We start from the raw sequence: 18274 nt of genomic DNA, 5'->3' as shown, positions 1-18274 counted from the left end.
TGGTCTTTCTGTATTTCATGCAACTGGTGTGACAGGAAATGACTTTCCTGTTTTCATAACCGCAGCTGGATCATGTTATTGTTTATGTGCAGAGTAACTAACGATAGTAGTACAAAGAGTCCTGTTTGTCTCAGACTTCACAATGCATGCATTGCCGAGATGCAGCCAACACCTCTGGGTGGAGTGTCAGGTAGGGTGACAGGTGTGGAGGGTGTAGCTTCACCTCCATCGCTCCAGGCAACAAGGTGGATTGAAGTGTGAGTGAGTCACCTGACCTGTCAGAGATTATTATTTTATTATCAGATACAGAGGCAAAAAGAACTTGTTCAGAAACTTATAATAATTATGATTTTATTATTTTCTTTACAGACTGATTGCAAAGAACTTCACATTAAACATAAACATTGAGAAAAGTTTTTTTTTAAACATACATACAATGCGTTATAATCTGCTTATAGTATTGTATAAGTATAGTTAGGACTCATAAATATCCCTAGTGTGTAATAACAATAATCATAACAAATTATAAGGCATTTTATAATGACTTATAAGGTCAATAATACTTCATAATTGCTGGTCACTCAACATATGGACATACATAGCTATAAAGCATGAAGGGACAATGCAGCACATGTGATACAAGACCTGGTTGAGGTTTAGAACAGTTAGATTTCATGACCGCTGAGATCTGGTTCAGTCTTCACAAACTCGTGTTGTTTGGTCAGACATTGTTGACTTTATCTAAATGTTTCCAAAGATCTGTTGAGAAAATGTTGGAGTTTCACCAAATAATTTGGAGGAAATGTGTTTAAAGATTGAAGAAGAAAGAAGATTGCATGATTCAGAGAAATTAGGGGGTAATTTATTTGACATATAAATAATACAAATGTCCCATACCCACTTGATTTGTCAAACTCAGACTGCTGAAATCTCAACTTCAGTTGTTGTTGTTTTAAGACAGACTGATACAGATATGTTAGCACTGAGAAGAAAGCTATGACATTCTTCTTCTGTCTCCTGCAGGCTGTTGGGATGGTGGCGACATGACCTGAAAACTCACTTCCAGATGGATAACGGTAAAGGAAATAATTGTTTTTATAATTCTCACTCAACCTCTCATGTTTGTATATGACTCACAGCTGCACTCTGCAGTGCAACATGCCTTGTCTTTAATAGTTACTAATTAAGCTTCACCTTTCTGAAGCCATTGATGTGATTTTAAAGTTGCTGTATGCTGCTATCTTGTGGTCTCATTGGAAATTACATTTATAATACCTACTTGGCAGTGTACCCTGAATACTTATAGTTAAAAGACACAAGTACAAGTTCCTCGAAATGTACTTGGTTGCTTTCCACCACTGACAAGGGTCAAGAATTCAGGAAATGTTGGACTGCCAGATTTAAGTCTTGATCATCATGTCTGCCTGTTAATGGAAATACATCTGGATTCTAGCTAAATCATCTCAGTAGTGTTTGCCTCCAAAGACAACACATACATTCATTAATATGAGCTATTGTTGTCTTTAAATACAGAATAATAGGTAACAGCATGGGCGGATTACTGAACAGGCCTACTGGGCACAGAGCCTTTGTAGGAAGTTACTGCTAACATTTCTTGTTGGGAAGTCACAAAGAGACACAAAACGACCACAGAGATCCGATATGACCAACAAGAGACGCAAAGAGATACAAAACAACCAAAACGAGATGCAAAATGTCTACAAATAGATGCAAAATGCCCAAAAAGAGATGCAAAATTACCAATAAAAGACACAAAAAGAGATGTAAAACGACCAAAAAAGTCACAAAACAACAAAAAAGAGATGCAAAACAACCAAAAAGAGATGCAAAGCGACCAATAAAAGACGTAAAACGACCAAAACGAGACACAAAATTACCAAAAATAGATGCCAAACCAAAAATAAAAGATGCAAGATGACCAAAAAGGGATGCAAAACAACGAAAAAATATGTCTCTTTGAATCTGTAGCTCTTGTTCTTATGTAGGAGGGGTGGGGGCCCTTTACCTTTCTGTTCCCAGGGGCCCACTGTCCCAAAATCCATCTGTGGGTGACAGGATTTTGTTTGGCTCAGGATCAAACCAACAAATGTCAGAGGACAACGCCTCTATCTGTTTACCTGCCTCGTACGGTGGCGTGATGGGACAAGAATGCAGCTGTGACAGACAGTGCTTATTAATCATAGTGCATCGTCTCTCCACTCACTGACGGGATAGTTGTTGACTGCGGTTCATCTCATGTAAGTACACAGTTTTTTCTTGTGTTTTGGGGAATGAGGTTTTCACCTAAAATTTGTCAAAGAATGTTTTGCAGAATTTGAGATTGAATGAAATAAAACACGGTTAAATTGATTAGCGTGTTTCCAGTCGAGGCAGAGGCATATTTTGTCACTTGTTGATAATGTGAATTAATTAACTTGGTTTTTGTTTAACACTGAACAGCTGCTTAGAAGTGATCAGCAGAGCACAACAGAAATTAAAGAGCTACTTCCTGTCAAAGTCAGAATCGGGAACAACGTTTTTTATTTTATAACTTAAACAACACACTGAGAAAATAAGCGAACCAGGATTGCATTAAAAACTAAAGTGACATTTAATTCTAGTATGATTGAAAAGGTTCTTCAGAGATTTAAAAGCTGTTTCCAAACTTAAAGGGATTGAACGCACTTATTAAGTTTTCACATGACTAAACTTATTGTTTTTTTTAATGCAGTGTCATTTTCCAGTCAAACTGGTTTAACTGTAACATGTCAACCTCCCTGTTTTCTTTTATTTAGTGCTGTCGCATTAAGAAATCATCTTCCTCAAAGACAACAACGTCGGCAGAAAATGTTCGGAAATGACGGTAAGATGCACAGTTCATCTCTTCCTTTGTTGTAGAGACGCAAGTAAAAGTTTCTTGTTGAGTCTTGTGCCATTTTTCTCAAAATTGTAGCTTTATTCTTGAAACAAATCTCGTTATTTGATTCTGATAGATGATCCACCAGCCTCACACCCATCCGGCTTCAACATAGAACCCAAGCCAGGGGACCAGGGGTCTCATGGGGGTCAATGGAAAGATGATCTTAATCTCGGAGACTACCTTGGAGATGATCTTCCTGATGGAGACCGTCATGGGGGTCATCGTGAAGATGATTTTCATGGTGGAGACCACCCTGGAGATGATCTTCCTGATAGGGACCGTCATGGGGGTCGCAACATGGACCCTGATAGAGGTGGTCGCAACCAGAGGAGACACAGCCCCGGCCACGACCGCCCTGGAGATGACCACCATGGCGAGGATCGCGACGGCAACCAGAGGAGACAAAGCCCCGGCCGCGACCGCCCTGGAGATGACCACCATGGCGAGGATCGCGACGGCAACCAGAGGAGACAAAGCCCCGGCCGCGACCGCCCTGGAGATGACCACCATGGCGAGGATCGCGACGGCAACCAGAGGAGAAACAGCCCCGGCCGCGACCGCCCTGAAGATGACCACCATGGCGAGGATCGCGACGGCAACCAGAGGAGAAACAGCCCCGGCCGCGACCGCCCTCGAGATGACCACCATGGCGAGGATCGCGACGGCAACCAGAGGAGAAACAGCCCCGGCCGCGACCGCCCTCGAGATGACCACCATGGCGAGGATCGCGACGGCAACCAGAGGAGAAACAGCCCCGGCCGCGACCGCCCTGAAGATGACCACCATGGCGAGGATCGCGACGGCAACCAGAGGAGACACAGCCCCGGCCGCGATCAGGATCGGCACAGACGCAGCCCCAAAGGCCATGGAGAACGTGGAAATAGCCCTCATCGTTGTGACAACAGTGGTGGGAGTGAGAGTGGGAGTGGGAGTGGCAGCGGGAGCGGCAGCAGCAGCGATGACGGGCATGGTGGTCGTCGTAAAAAACGTCACGGGCACGGGCATGGCAAGCATGGCAAGCATGGCAAGCATGGCGGCGGGCATGGCAAGCATGGCGGCGGGCATGGCGGGCACGGCCATGGGCGTGGGCATGGTGGACATGGACATGGACATGGACATTGTTGAATACAGGTGAGATACAAAGTTAATTAAAGACCCTGAAAACCTTTTCTGTCATCCAATCAATCAATTGTGCCAGAGTTGGAGCAGTTTGGGTTATTTTCTATCAGAGATGTCTGTTTTTGTGGGGTTTTCTCTGCGCTCTCCTCACTAGTTTGAAGTGGGCGGGGCTCAGTTGGAAAAAAATTTGATGACACAAATTTCTGATTTAGCAACATTTGAATCTCACTGTCAAATCGGATCAAAGCTTAAAGACGTTTTATAAACTTTGATTGTTACATTCAATATTCACGCCTTAATAAACAACAGATAAATACTAAGTGAGAAGATTTGAAGCCAATTTTGCAGGGTCTTTAAAGCTCGCTTTAGTTTATTATTCATTTTTGATCCAGTCAGTAAGTTTGTCTTTCCCCCCAAAAAGGTCAGATAAGATTTGAAGGAAAGTTTAACCACTGGTGCTCTGAACAGCTTCTTGTGTATTTCTTTGTCTTGTTGAAGCTCATTTCTCGTGCTGAACTGTACTATAAAACTATCTTGTTTTGTCTTCCAGGCAGCAGACACACGGACCACCATATACGTCAAACTCCTTATGCCATTGTGCAATGAAAATTAAATGAGATGAAACGCTGTATGTCTACACTTATATGAAATAAAACATTCTGGAAACTTAAATGGTCTTTCTGTATTTCATGCAACTGGTGTGACAGGAAATGACTTTCCTGTTTTCATAACCGCAGCTGGATCATGTTATTGTTTATGTGCAGAGTAACTAACGATAGTAGTACAAAGAGTCCTGTTTGTCTCAGACTTCACAATGCATGCATTGCCGAGATGCAGCCAACACCTCTGGGTGGAGTGTCAGGTAGGGTGACAGGTGTGGAGGGTGTAGCTTCACCTCCATCGCTCCAGGCAACAAGGTGGATTGAAGTGTGAGTGAGTCACCTGACCTGTCAGAGATTATTATTTTATTATCAGATACAGAGGCAAAAAGAACTTGTTCAGAAACTTATAATAATTATGATTTTATTATTTTCTTTACAGACTGATTGCAAAGAACTTCACATTAAACATAAACATTGAGAAAAGTTTTTTTTTAAACATACATACAATGCGTTATAATCTGCTTATAGTATTGTATAAGTATAGTTAGGACTCATAAATATCCCTAGTGTGTAATAACAATAATCATAACAAATTATAAGGCATTTTATAATGACTTATAAGGTCAATAATACTTCATAATTGCTGGTCACTCAACATATGGACATACATAGCTATAAAGCATGAAGGGACAATGCAGCACATGTGATACAAGACCTGGTTGAGGTTTAGAACAGTTAGATTTCATGACCGCTGAGATCTGGTTCAGTCTTCACAAACTCGTGTTGTTTGGTCAGACATTGTTGACTTTATCTAAATGTTTCCAAAGATCTGTTGAGAAAATGTTGGAGTTTCACCAAATAATTTGGAGGAAATGTGTTTAAAGATTGAAGAAGAAAGAAGATTGCATGATTCAGAGAAATTAGGGGGTAATTTATTTGACATATAAATAATACAAATGTCCCATACCCACTTGATTTGTCAAACTCAGACTGCTGAAATCTCAACTTCAGTTGTTGTTGTTTTAAGACAGACTGATACAGATATGTTAGCACTGAGAAGAAAGCTATGACATTCTTCTTCTGTCTCCTGCAGGCTGTTGGGATGGTGGCGACATGACCTGAAAACTCACTTCCAGATGGATAACGGTAAAGGAAATAATTGTTTTTATAATTCTCACTCAACCTCTCATGTTTGTATATGACTCACAGCTGCACTCTGCAGTGCAACATGCCTTGTCTTTAATAGTTACTAATTAAGCTTCACCTTTCTGAAGCCATTGATGTGATTTTAAAGTTGCTGTATGCTGCTATCTTGTGGTCTCATTGGAAATTACATTTATAATACCTACTTGGCAGTGTACCCTGAATACTTATAGTTAAAAGACACAAGTACAAGTTCCTCGAAATGTACTTGGTTGCTTTCCACCACTGACAAGGGTCAAGAATTCAGGAAATGTTGGACTGCCAGATTTAAGTCTTGATCATCATGTCTGCCTGTTAATGGAAATACATCTGGATTCTAGCTAAATCATCTCAGTAGTGTTTGCCTCCAAAGACAACACATACATTCATTAATATGAGCTATTGTTGTCTTTAAATACAGAATAATAGGTAACAGCATGGGCGGATTACTGAACAGGCCTACTGGGCACAGAGCCTTTGTAGGAAGTTACTGCTAACATTTCTTGTTGGGAAGTCACAAAGAGACACAAAACGACCACAGAGATCCGATATGACCAACAAGAGACGCAAAGAGATACAAAACAACCAAAACGAGATGCAAAATGTCTACAAATAGATGCAAAATGCCCAAAAAGAGATGCAAAATTACCAATAAAAGACACAAAAAGAGATGTAAAACGACCAAAAAAGTCACAAAACAACAAAAAAGAGATGCAAAACAACCAAAAAGAGATGCAAAGCGACCAATAAAAGACGTAAAACGACCAAAACGAGACACAAAATTACCAAAAATAGATGCCAAACCAAAAATAAAAGATGCAAGATGACCAAAAAGGGATGCAAAACAACGAAAAAATATGTCTCTTTGAATCTGTAGCTCTTGTTCTTATGTAGGAGGGGTGGGGGCCCTTTACCTTTCTGTTCCCAGGGGCCCACTGTCCCAAAATCCATCTGTGGGTGACAGGATTTTGTTTGGCTCAGGATCAAACCAACAAATGTCAGAGGACAACGCCTCTATCTGTTTACCTGCCTCGTACGGTGGCGTGATGGGACAAGAATGCAGCTGTGACAGACAGTGCTTATTAATCATAGTGCATCGTCTCTCCACTCACTGACGGGATAGTTGTTGACTGCGGTTCATCTCATGTAAGTACACAGTTTTTTCTTGTGTTTTGGGGAATGAGGTTTTCACCTAAAATTTGTCAAAGAATGTTTTGCAGAATTTGAGATTGAATGAAATAAAACACGGTTAAATTGATTAGCGTGTTTCCAGTCGAGGCAGAGGCATATTTTGTCACTTGTTGATAATGTGAATTAATTAACTTGGTTTTTGTTTAACACTGAACAGCTGCTTAGAAGTGATCAGCAGAGCACAACAGAAATTAAAGAGCTACTTCCTGTCAAAGTCAGAATCGGGAACAACGTTTTTTATTTTATAACTTAAACAACACACTGAGAAAATAAGCGAACCAGGATTGCATTAAAAACTAAAGTGACATTTAATTCTAGTATGATTGAAAAGGTTCTTCAGAGATTTAAAAGCTGTTTCCAAACTTAAAGGGATTGAACGCACTTATTAAGTTTTCACCTGACTAAACTTATCGTCATTTTCCAGTCAAACTGGTTTAACTGTAACATGTCAACCTCCCTGTTTTCTTTTATTTAGTGCTGTCGCATTAAGAAATCATCTGCCTCAAAGACAACACCGTCGGCAGAAAATGTTCGGAAATGACGGTAAGATGCACAGTTCATCTCTTCCTTTGTTGTAGAGACGCAAGTAAAAGTTTCTTGTTGAGTCTTGTGCCATTTATCTCAAAATTGTAGCTTTATTCTTGAAACAAATCTCGTTATTTGATTCTGATAGATGATCCACCAGCCTCACACCCATCCGGCTTCTGCATAGAACCCACGCCAGGGGACCAGGGGTCTCATGGGGGTCATCGTGAAGATGATTTTCATGGTGGAGACCACCCTGGAGATGATCTTCCTGATAGAGACCGTCATGGGGGTCGCAACATGGACCCTGATCGAGGAGGTCGCCATGGAGGAGACGGTTACCAAAAAGAAGGTCGCAACCAGAGGAGACACAGCCCCGGCCGCGACCGCCCTGGAGATGACCACCATGGCGAGGATCGCGACGGCAACCAGAGGAGACAAAGCCCCGGCCGCGACCGCCCTGGAGATGACCACCATGGCGAGGATCGCGACGGCAACCAGAGGAGAAACAGCCCCGGCCGCGACCGCCCTGAAGATGACCACCATGGCGAGGATCGCGACGGCAACCAGAGGAGAAACAGCCCTGGCCGCGACCGCCCTCGAGATGACCACCATGGCGAGGATCGCGACGGCAACCAGAGGAGAAACAGCCCCGGCCGCGACCGCCCTCGAGATGACCACCATGGCGAGGATCGCGACGGCAACCAGAGGAGAAACAGCCCCGGCCGCGACCGCCCTGAAGATGACCACCATGGCGAGGATCGCGACGGCAACCAGAGGAGACACAGCCCCGGCCGCGATCAGGATCGGCACAGACGCAGCCCCAAAGGCCATGGAGAACGTGGAAATAGCCCTCATCGTTGTGACAACAGTGGTGGGAGTGAGAGTGGGAGTGGGAGTGGCAGCGGGAGCGGCAGCAGCAGCGATGACGGGCATGGTGGTCGTCGTAAAAAACGTCACGGGCACGGGCATGGCAAGCATGGCAAGCATGGCGGCGGGCATGGCAAGCATGGCGGCGGGCATGGCGGGCACGGCCATGGGCGTGGGCATGGTGGACATGGACATGGACATGGACATTGTTGAATACAGGTGAGATACAAAGTTAATTAAAGACCCTGAAAACCTTTTCTGTCATCCAATCAATCAATTGTGCCAGAGTTGGAGCAGTTTGGGTTATTTTCTATCAGAGATGTCTGTTTTTGTGGGGTTTTCTCTGCGCTCTCCTCACTAGTTTGAAGTGGGCGGGGCTCAGTTGGAAAAAAATTTGATGACACAAATTTCTGATTTAGCAACATTTGAATCTCACTGTCAAATCGGATCAAAGCTTAAAGACGTTTTATAAACTTTGATTGTTACATTCAATATTCACGCCTTAATAAACAACAGATAAATACTAAGTGAGAAGATTTGAAGCCAATTTTGCAGGGTCTTTAAAGCTCGCTTTAGTTTATTATTCATTTTTGATCCAGTCAGTAAGTTTGTCTTTCCCCCCAAAAAGGTCAGATAAGATTTGAAGGAAAGTTTAACCACTGGTGCTCTGAACAGCTTCTTGTGTATTTCTTTGTCTTGTTGAAGCTCATTTCTCGTGCTGAACTGTACTATAAAACTATCTTGTTTTGTCTTCCAGGCAGCAGACACACGGACCACCATATACGTCAAACTCCTTATGCCATTGTGCAATGAAAATTAAATGAGATGAAACGCTGTATGTCTACACTTATATGAAATAAAACATTCTGGAAACTTAAATGGTCTTTCTGTATTTCATGCAACTGGTGTGACAGGAAATGACTTTCCTGTTTTCATAACCGCAGCTGGATCATGTTATTGTTTATGTGCAGAGTAACTAACGATAGTAGTACAAAGAGTCCTGTTTGTCTCAGACTTCACAATGCATGCATTGCCGAGATGCAGCCAACACCTCTGGGTGGAGTGTCAGGTAGGGTGACAGGTGTGGAGGGTGTAGCTTCACCTCCATCGCTCCAGGCAACAAGGTGGATTGAAGTGTGAGTGAGTCACCTGACCTGTCAGAGATTATTATTTTATTATCAGATACAGAGGCAAAAAGAACTTGTTCAGAAACTTATAATAATTATGATTTTATTATTTTCTTTACAGACTGATTGCAAAGAACTTCACATTAAACATAAACATTGAGAAAAGTTTTTTTTTAAACATACATACAATGCGTTATAATCTGCTTATAGTATTGTATAAGTATAGTTAGGACTCATAAATATCCCTAGTGTGTAATAACAATAATCATAACAAATTATAAGGCATTTTATAATGACTTATAAGGTCAATAATACTTCATAATTGCTGGTCACTCAATTTTTTTTGCAAGGATCGTAGTGTATTATAATTCCCATAGTTGTAATACATTATAATCTTTTTTTATAATACATTATTATCACTGTTATAATGCTTTATAATGTGATTATAAGTTACTATAAGTGGTCATTTTTTGCTTTAAGTAAAGTAAAGAAAATATAATAATAAGAAAATATTAAATCTATGCAAGAACAACACACAAACATATATATATATATATATATATATATATTGCTGAAAACTGTCATTATGAAATACAATTGATAACAATTGATAACATTTTCTATATATATATATATTTGAAATATTCAAATAAATAATTTATGAAATAAAATTGATAACATTTCTAAATGATTTCGTCTGTCACATTTTTAAAAATAAATCTGTGGTGAAATCCAGACCCATCACACAAAGCAGCCCTCTTTACTCAGCCTTCATTTAATGAATAACAATATTGATCATAAAATCCTGCTACCTCTTTAAATCTCCCTTCTGATCCAAAAAAAGTTGCTCCTAGCAGCCAATCATGAAGTGGTGAGGCTCGAGAGGACAGACTCATATCAGACAGCGTCACTCTGCACTGACCTCTTCTTCTCTCCAGGATGCTCCTCTTCCTCTTCCTCAGCCTGCTCCTCTTCTTCTCTGAGAGCTTCTCCTCCATGGAGATGAACCAGACCTCCAAGCTGCTGGTGGAGAACGGAGGAGAGCAGTGTTCAGCCTGTGACTTCAGGGAGCACAGCAAGCAGATGAGGCTCCACAGCATCAAGACCCAGATCCTCAGCATCCTGCGGCTGGAACAGGCTCCCAACATCAGCCGGGACATGATCCGCCAGCTGCTGCCCAAAGCGCCTCCTCTGACCCAGCTGCTGGACCAGTACGACCCGAGAGTAGAGGACGAGGACCGGGCCACCACGGAGACCATCATCACCATGGCTACCAAGCGTATACCAAATATTATATATATACTATACTACTGTTCTAATGGAGAACCATCATCACCATGGCTACCAAACAAAAATATTCTATATATTTTCGTTTGTTTCAAATATTTATATTAAAGGTCCCATATCCTGCTCATTTCCAGGTTCATACTTGTATTTTGTGTTTCTACTAGAACATGTTTACATGCTTTAATGTTTAAAAAAACACTTTATTTTCCTCATACTATCAATAATACTGGCAATATATTGCGATATATTACGATACTGTGAGTAAGGCAATATATTGCGATTTTTAAAAAATCTAATTTTAGGAAAACTATCATAGTATAAATAACACTGCTATATGCATAAAATCTGAGCATAAAAAAGTATATGCAATCAGAATAGTAGGATCTGCATATCTTTGTAAATAAAGTAAAGTATTTTGTGAGTTAATCTTTGCATGTAAACTATTAATTAGAATTCAATACAGGGTTTTTGAGAATTAATACAGTATCACAAAACACAATATTGCAATATTTTCATCCACCCCTAGTAAACACTGAGTCAGTGGTAACAGACAGTAGAAATATGGACCTTAATCACTGACTATTTTTAATTTAGAAATTTCTTTTTAAAACTAATATTTGTTAAAGGTCCCATATCCTGCTCATTTCCAGGTTCATACTTGTATTTTGTGTTTCTACTAGAACATGTTTACATGCTTTAATGTTTAAAAAAAAACTTTATTTTCCTCATACTGTCTGCCTGAATATACCCTCTGTCTGAAACGCTCCGTTTTAGCTCATTTCAACGGAATTGCAACGGAATTGCAACAGAATTGCGTTGCTAGGCAACAGTTTGGGTCCATGTGTACTTCCTGTCAGCTGATGTTATTTACATGCACTGCAACAGGAAATGAACTGGGACACATTTAGAATGTTTACGTTTAAAACTGTGTCAATGGTCTAAATATTGTATATATAGGGTTACATACAGCAAATTTCATGCTAATCTGTTCAGTAGTTTTGACAAACTGTTGGACAAACAGACCAGTTGATTACACAAAAGCCAAATGTTCAAATTGTTTGTATTAAACAGGATGATTTCATATTTGAATGATTTCTTCCAGCTAATCCGATCACCCAGGACGAGTTGTCCTCCTGTTGCCTGTTCAGCCTCAGTCCGAAGATCCAACCCAAAAACATCCTCCGTGCTCAGCTGTGGGTTCACCTGCGGCCGGCCGACATCGTCACCACCGTCTTCCTGCAGATCTCCCGCCTCAAACCCGGGAAGGAGGGAAACAACACCCGAGTCAGAGTCCGCTCCCTGAAGATCGACACGGACGCCGGTGCCGGCTCCTGGCAGAGCATTGACATCAAGTCACTGCTGCAGGCTTGGCTGCGTCAACCGGAGACCAACTACGGGCTCGAGATCAACGCCTACGACTCCAGTGGAGGAGATCTGGCCGTCACCTCAGCAGAGCCCGGAGAGGAAGGACTGGTGAGTGAACCACAAATCATACGATACGATACGATACGATACGATACGATACGATACGATACGATACGATACGATACGATACAGACATATTAACTTACACCTTCAAAGCACATGGACTCTGGAAGTTTACTAAAGATCGGATTTGGATCTTGGTTCTTTAAACGTTGGGATGAAGTTATCTTGAATAGCGGTGCTCTCATATTTTTAAAATAAAACCAATGTGAAGCTGACCTAAGTAGAGTGGAAAGCATAGTGCTGATCATGTATTTGCATGGCACCACGGCTACAGACAGAACTACGACATGTTGGTTGCAGGTGCTTTGTCTGTTGCATTGCCTACATGTATTTTGAATTCCTTTCCAGCAACCGTTCATCGAAGTGAAGATCCTCGACAACCCCAAGAGATCCCGCCGTGACTCGGGCCTCAACTGTGACGAGGAGTCTGCAGAGACCCGCTGCTGCCGCTACCCGCTCACCGTCGACTTCGAGGAGTTCGGCTGGGACTGGATCATCGCGCCCAAACGCTACCGGGCCAACTACTGCTCGGGGGAGTGCGAGTTCATGCACCTGCAGCAGTACCCACATGCACACCTGGTGAACAAGGCCAACCCGCGGGGCACAGCGGGGCCCTGCTGCACGCCCACCAAGATGTCAGCCATCAACATGCTCTACTTCAACCGCAAGGAGCAGATCATCTACGGAAAGATCCCATCCATGGTGGTCGACCACTGCGGCTGCTCCTGAGGAAGCCGCGGCGTCTGCAGGACATATAGAAGCTTTGTTTTCAGCAAAAGTGAAGAAAAAAAAATCAATATTTTGTTAAAAATCTATCCCATCTATGAAAGAGATGCAAGGAGTATTCTCAAGGACAGGACTCCTATTTTTAGTTTCATACTTTGTGCTTTTATCCAACTACAACAATTAGATATCAGACTAAACATTATAGAAAGAAGTTATTCTGAAGGAACAACTAAAGATCAGAAAAGCACAACGGAGATCTCAGAAGTTCTTAATCTAAACTTCTAGACTGTGAAAAGTGGTGGCAGTATATCGGAATGACAAGTAAGGTTTGCAGTAAACAAGCAAGAACAATGGTGGAACGTTTTGAAGAGAAACACATAGAGTCACTTTTTCTTCACTATAAAGTAACTTTGTCAGAAGTATCACCATGTTCAGTTATCGGCATGTTTATGTTGTGCAAAACCTGATGTTTTCAATGACTGCAGTGGGTGAACTTTTTAATCCTCCTGGCAATGAGAACGATGCAATGGTAAAAAGCATGAGTATAATTCATTAATGAATTAGATATGAAGTTGGCAAAATTGCATAATGCATATTCAAAAAAGATATATAGACTGACTCCTACTGCTTCCTGTCCTCCTGTCTTGTGAAAACGTGTCCTGATTTGAGCCTTGACAACAGCAAACCCTGCAGGGCGTCTTCCACGTGCGCCTTTATTTTGAAAAACATGAACCTACTGACTCTGAGCTGACCCAAAGCTTGTTTGCAAACTCCTCGCTGTGATCTGTTCTCGAGAAAGTTGTCAGCAATGTTCTTCCTCTGAGGTGGCTGCCCCGTCTCCCCTTATGAGTGTATTTAATGAGTTGACGACCAGCACAAGGGAAAGTGATAGGATGAGAGACCTGTCAATCAAGGCAGACCTCCAATCAAATCTTAACCTGTACGATTTGTAGACCTGTAATCAAACAGTTCACAATTCTATTCTTCAGGCCTAAAGGTTGTCAGAAGATTTTCAAAGCTGATTTTTAATAATGTTTTCCTTCTTCTTCTTCTTTTCTGGCATTTTGCAATTTCTCTTCTCCGGTTTTATAGCTTGCAAGCACTACACATTTGCAGGAAAAAGAGACTGAAAGTGGCTGAAAGGTGATTTGTTGCACCTGTAACAACACCCACTGACACACCCTGGAGTAAACTTCTACAACACTGCAGCAGGATGTGAAGCTAAAACACTGGAGGTCAGCAAAAACAAGATTTTAGGTGGTGTAAAGTTGGTACAAGATACTGAAATAAAAGCTACGAACAAGGAAGTACAGGAAATCTTAATTATCCTGGTATGGACACAATCATTTTCCTGTGTAATAGAGTGAAGCTGCATCTAGTGGACATTAGACCGACTGCAGCTGACGGCACATACTGGATCATAGATAAAACTAATATTTGTATGCCGTGGGAAGCAATAATACTCTGATTTGCACGGCTCCACACCAAAGCCAGACCTCTGAACTCAAACTTTAACTCCAACCTTCCTTTGCTGGAGCAAAAAACTCAAGAAAATCAGCACCAGCTTTTATCTAGAGGTTGTTTCAGATCTAATCACTGAGTGGTAAAATAGTGTATAAACAGCCAGCAAAGTTTGGGATCCATCAGCCAATTACAATGTGAGGGCAGGAACTGTGATCTCAGAGGGAGGTTTGAGCTGATATGAAGCTCAGTGCAGATGTCCTGACTGTTGTTGTGCATCACGGGGGTTTCTGACCCAAAACTCTTTGTACTGCTGCTGGAACAGAACGTCAACGAGTGACACAGTTTCACGTCTGTGATTCTGCAGTGAACAAAATGTCCATCCAAGTTAATTGGTGCACGTTGGTTTGCTTTCCTGCAAAAACAAAAACAAAAAAAAGGGGTCAGGTCACTGAGCAGTTTTATCATATTTTTATTGTGTCATTATGTTCATCTCTATAAAAAGGGATTTTCTTTAGATAAGGTAAAATAATCCACTACAGGAAACAAAGAAACAAAGTTTGCATTGAAAAATAAAAGCAGAAAAAAATAAATAATAATAATTAATTATTAATAATAATAATTATTCTTATTGTTTGTAGTAGTAGTAGTATTATTACACTACTAATAATTATTATTATTATAATTACATATTATTATATGTATTGTATGTATCATATGTATATTATACATTTTATTTTTAGAGCGCTTTTCATAAAAATAAACAACCTTAATTACACATTAAAAGCAGCTCGCTGTTTAATTCATAAAGATTTATTTTGAAGGATGTAACAGGAAGTGTTGCTTGTATGAAATCATATTTTTATTGTGTCATTATGTTCATCTCTATAAAAAGTGATTTTCTTTAGATAAGGTAAAATAATCCACTACAGGAAACGAAGAAACAAAGTTTGCATTGGAAAAAAAGCAGAAAAAAATGAATAATAATAATGAATTAATAACAATTAATTAATAATAATTACATATTATTATTATTATTATTATACTAATAATGATAATTATTATAATTATTATAAATAATTAAATATTATTATTATTATTAGTATAATTATTATAATAATAATTATTATTGTTATTATACATTTTATTTATAGAGCGCTTTTCATCAAAAAAACAACATTAATCACCATTACATACATACATAAGGTAAGATAAGATAAGGTAACCTAGATAAGGTAAAATAATCCACTACAGGAAACGAAGAAACAAAGTTTGCATTGAAAAAAATCTGAAAAAGATTTATAATAATAATTAATTAATAATAATTAATTATTAATGATAAGGATTATTATTATTATAATACTAATAATTATTATTATAATTATTATAAATAATTACATATTATTATTATTATAATCATAATTATAATAATAATTATTATTATTATTATTATTATTATACATCTAATTTAATAATAATAATGTCTTATACAGTCTTTAATGTACATTTTTAGATAACAATTTACAGTCTTTAATGTAAATTTTTGCATATTTTTAGACTATAATTTACATATATATATATATATATATAATAGTATAATCATATAATTTAATTTAATTTAGTATAATAATATAATTTACATAGTGTACATAATCCTTATCAGGTTATCAGGAAAACATTCATTTTGGGGGAAATATTCAGAAAAGTGTGTATTAACGCCCTCTTGTGGCCACGGTTGGTAACGGCAACTACATCAGTGTCAAGTTAGAGTTTTTGCATACAGGCTATGCTACTTCCGGTCATTATTCAAAATAAAAGTCTTATAAAATACATTAGTGGCCTACGGTGGCTCTGAGGGCTCACTGCAACAACGCGAAAATCGGGTTTAAATTAGCCGAGCCAGCTACCTTCTAACATTAGCTCTGATTATTTCCTTGTTGTAATATAAGTAATATTTCAAATGGAAAGTAGTCAGTAAACTAGCTACTAGCTCTTTAATGCACGTTTTTAGATAATTTGCAGTTTTTAATCCATGTTTTTACACATTTTTAGACTATGATTTACAGTCTGTAATGTACATTTTTAGATTAAAATTTACAGTCTTTGATGCACATTTTAGACTATAATTTAAAGTCTTTAATGTGCATCTTTAGATAATAATTTACAGTCTTTAATGCACGTCTTTACACATTTTTAGACTATAATTTACAGTCTTTAATGTACATTTTTAGACTATAATTTACAGTTATAATAATATATATATAATAGTATAATAATATAATTTAATTTAATTTTGTATAATAATATAATTTACATACTGTACATAATCCTTATCAGGTTATCAGGAAAACATTCATTTTGGGGGAAATATTCAGAAAAGTGTGTATTAACGCCCTCTTGTGGCCACGGTTGGTAACTGCAACTACATCAGTGTCAAGTTAGAGTTATTGCATACAGGGTATGCTACTTCCGGTTTTCATTCAAAATAAAAGTCTTATAAATGACGTCAGTGGCCTACGGTGGCCCTGAGGGCTCATAGCAGCAACGCGAACGACGTGTTTAAGTTAGCCGAGCCAGCCACCTTCTAACATTAACTCTGATTATTTTCTTGTTGTAATATAAGTAATATTTGAAAGTATTCGGCAAACTAGCTACAAATATAGAAATAACATAATTCGGAAAATGTGTTTTAACGCCCTCTTGTGGCGACGGTTGGTAACTTTAACTGCATTGATATCACTTCCGGTCATCATTCAAAATAAAAGTCTTTCTTTCCGTAATATAAGTAACATTTAAATGGAAAGTAGTCGGTAAACTAGCTACAAACCTCAGCAACATGATATCCAAGTAACATCATATTCAGTCAGTAACTATAACTGCGGTTTAATCAAGTTAGACGAATTACATAGAAGCTGTACTTCCGGTTGAATCCTTCAAAATAAAAGAGCAAGAGATGCAATACTAATAATTATTATTAGTATTATTATACATTTTATTTAATAATAATAATAATGAATGAATAATAATTAATTATTAATAATAAGTATTATTAGTAGTATTGTTATTATTATTATTATTATACTAATTATTATTATTTATTTATTTTATTACTATTATTATTATAAATAATTACATATAATTATCATTAGCATGAAGGCAGACTGAATATGATGTTACTTGGATATCATGTTGCTGAGGCTTTAGCTAGTTTACCAACTACTTTCCATTTAAATGTCACTTATATTACGGAAAGAAAGACTTTTATTTTGAATGATGACCGGACGTTGTATCAATGCAGTTGCAGATTACAACCGTCGCCACAAGAGGGCGTTAAAACACATTTTCCGAATGATGTTATTTACAAATTTTTCTGATTTAGCTTGTTTGCCGACTACTTTCAAATATTACTTATATTACAACAAGAAAATAATCAGAGCTAATGTTAGAAGTTGGCTGGCTCGGCTAGCTTAAACACGTCGTTCGCGTTGTTGCTATGAGCCCTCAGGGCCACCGTAGGCCACTAATGTATTTTAGAAGACTTTTATTTTGAATAATGACCGAAAGTATCATAGCTTGTATGCAATAACTCTAACTTGACACTGATGTAGTTGCAGTTACCAACCGTGGCCACAAGAGGACGTTAATACACACTTTTCTGAATATTTCCCCCAAAATGAATGTTTTCCTGATAACCTGATAAGGATTATGTACAGTATGTAAATTATGTTATTACACTAAATTAAATTAAATTATATTATTATACTATTATATACATA

The 18274-nt window shown here is 38.9% G+C and overlaps 2 protein-coding genes across 13 annotated transcripts; both read left to right on the top strand.

Annotated features, from left to right (window-relative positions):
- The first annotated feature begins 619 nt into the window (after positions 1-619).
- On the top strand, positions 620-14344 carry LOC141763167 (growth/differentiation factor 8-like). Of its 7 annotated transcripts, none has more exons than XM_074627588.1 (5): positions 620-1076; positions 2094-2258; positions 2796-2863; positions 2994-4040; positions 4597-4711. In XM_074627588.1, exons 3-5 carry the CDS (start codon positions 2848-2850, stop codon positions 4650-4652), a joined length of 1119 nt encoding a protein of 372 aa, XP_074483689.1. In that variant the 5' UTR covers positions 620-1076; positions 2094-2258; positions 2796-2847; the 3' UTR covers positions 4653-4711. The 7 variants fall into 7 exon arrangements, with proteins under 7 accessions (XP_074483689.1, XP_074483694.1, XP_074483692.1 ...); XM_074627593.1 differs by having other exon boundaries at positions 621-1076; positions 2994-4051; positions 4590-4711; XM_074627596.1 differs by lacking the exons at positions 620-1076; positions 2094-2258; positions 4597-4711 and adding exons at positions 10539-10815; positions 11926-12296; positions 12660-14344 and having other exon boundaries at positions 2994-3209.
- On the top strand, positions 5325-9288 carry LOC141763169 (uncharacterized). 6 transcript variants are annotated; one of them, XM_074627597.1, is made up of 5 exons: positions 5325-5787; positions 6805-6969; positions 7490-7557; positions 7688-8617; positions 9174-9288. In XM_074627597.1, exons 3-5 carry the CDS (start codon positions 7542-7544, stop codon positions 9227-9229), a joined length of 1002 nt encoding a protein of 333 aa, XP_074483698.1. In that variant the 5' UTR covers positions 5325-5787; positions 6805-6969; positions 7490-7541; the 3' UTR covers positions 9230-9288. The 6 variants fall into 6 exon arrangements, with proteins under 6 accessions (XP_074483698.1, XP_074483700.1, XP_074483699.1 ...); XM_074627599.1 differs by having other exon boundaries at positions 7688-8628; positions 9167-9288; XM_074627598.1 differs by lacking the exon at positions 5325-5787 and having other exon boundaries at positions 5800-6969.
- Positions 14345-18274: the final 3930 nt, after the last annotated feature.

The sequence above is a fragment of the Sebastes fasciatus genome, chromosome 24 (assembly GCF_043250625.1).
Source record: "Sebastes fasciatus isolate fSebFas1 chromosome 24, fSebFas1.pri, whole genome shotgun sequence".
NCBI classification, from domain to species: domain Eukaryota; kingdom Metazoa; phylum Chordata; class Actinopteri; order Perciformes; family Sebastidae; genus Sebastes; species Sebastes fasciatus.
This window is presented reverse-complemented; position numbering and strand designations above follow the sequence as displayed.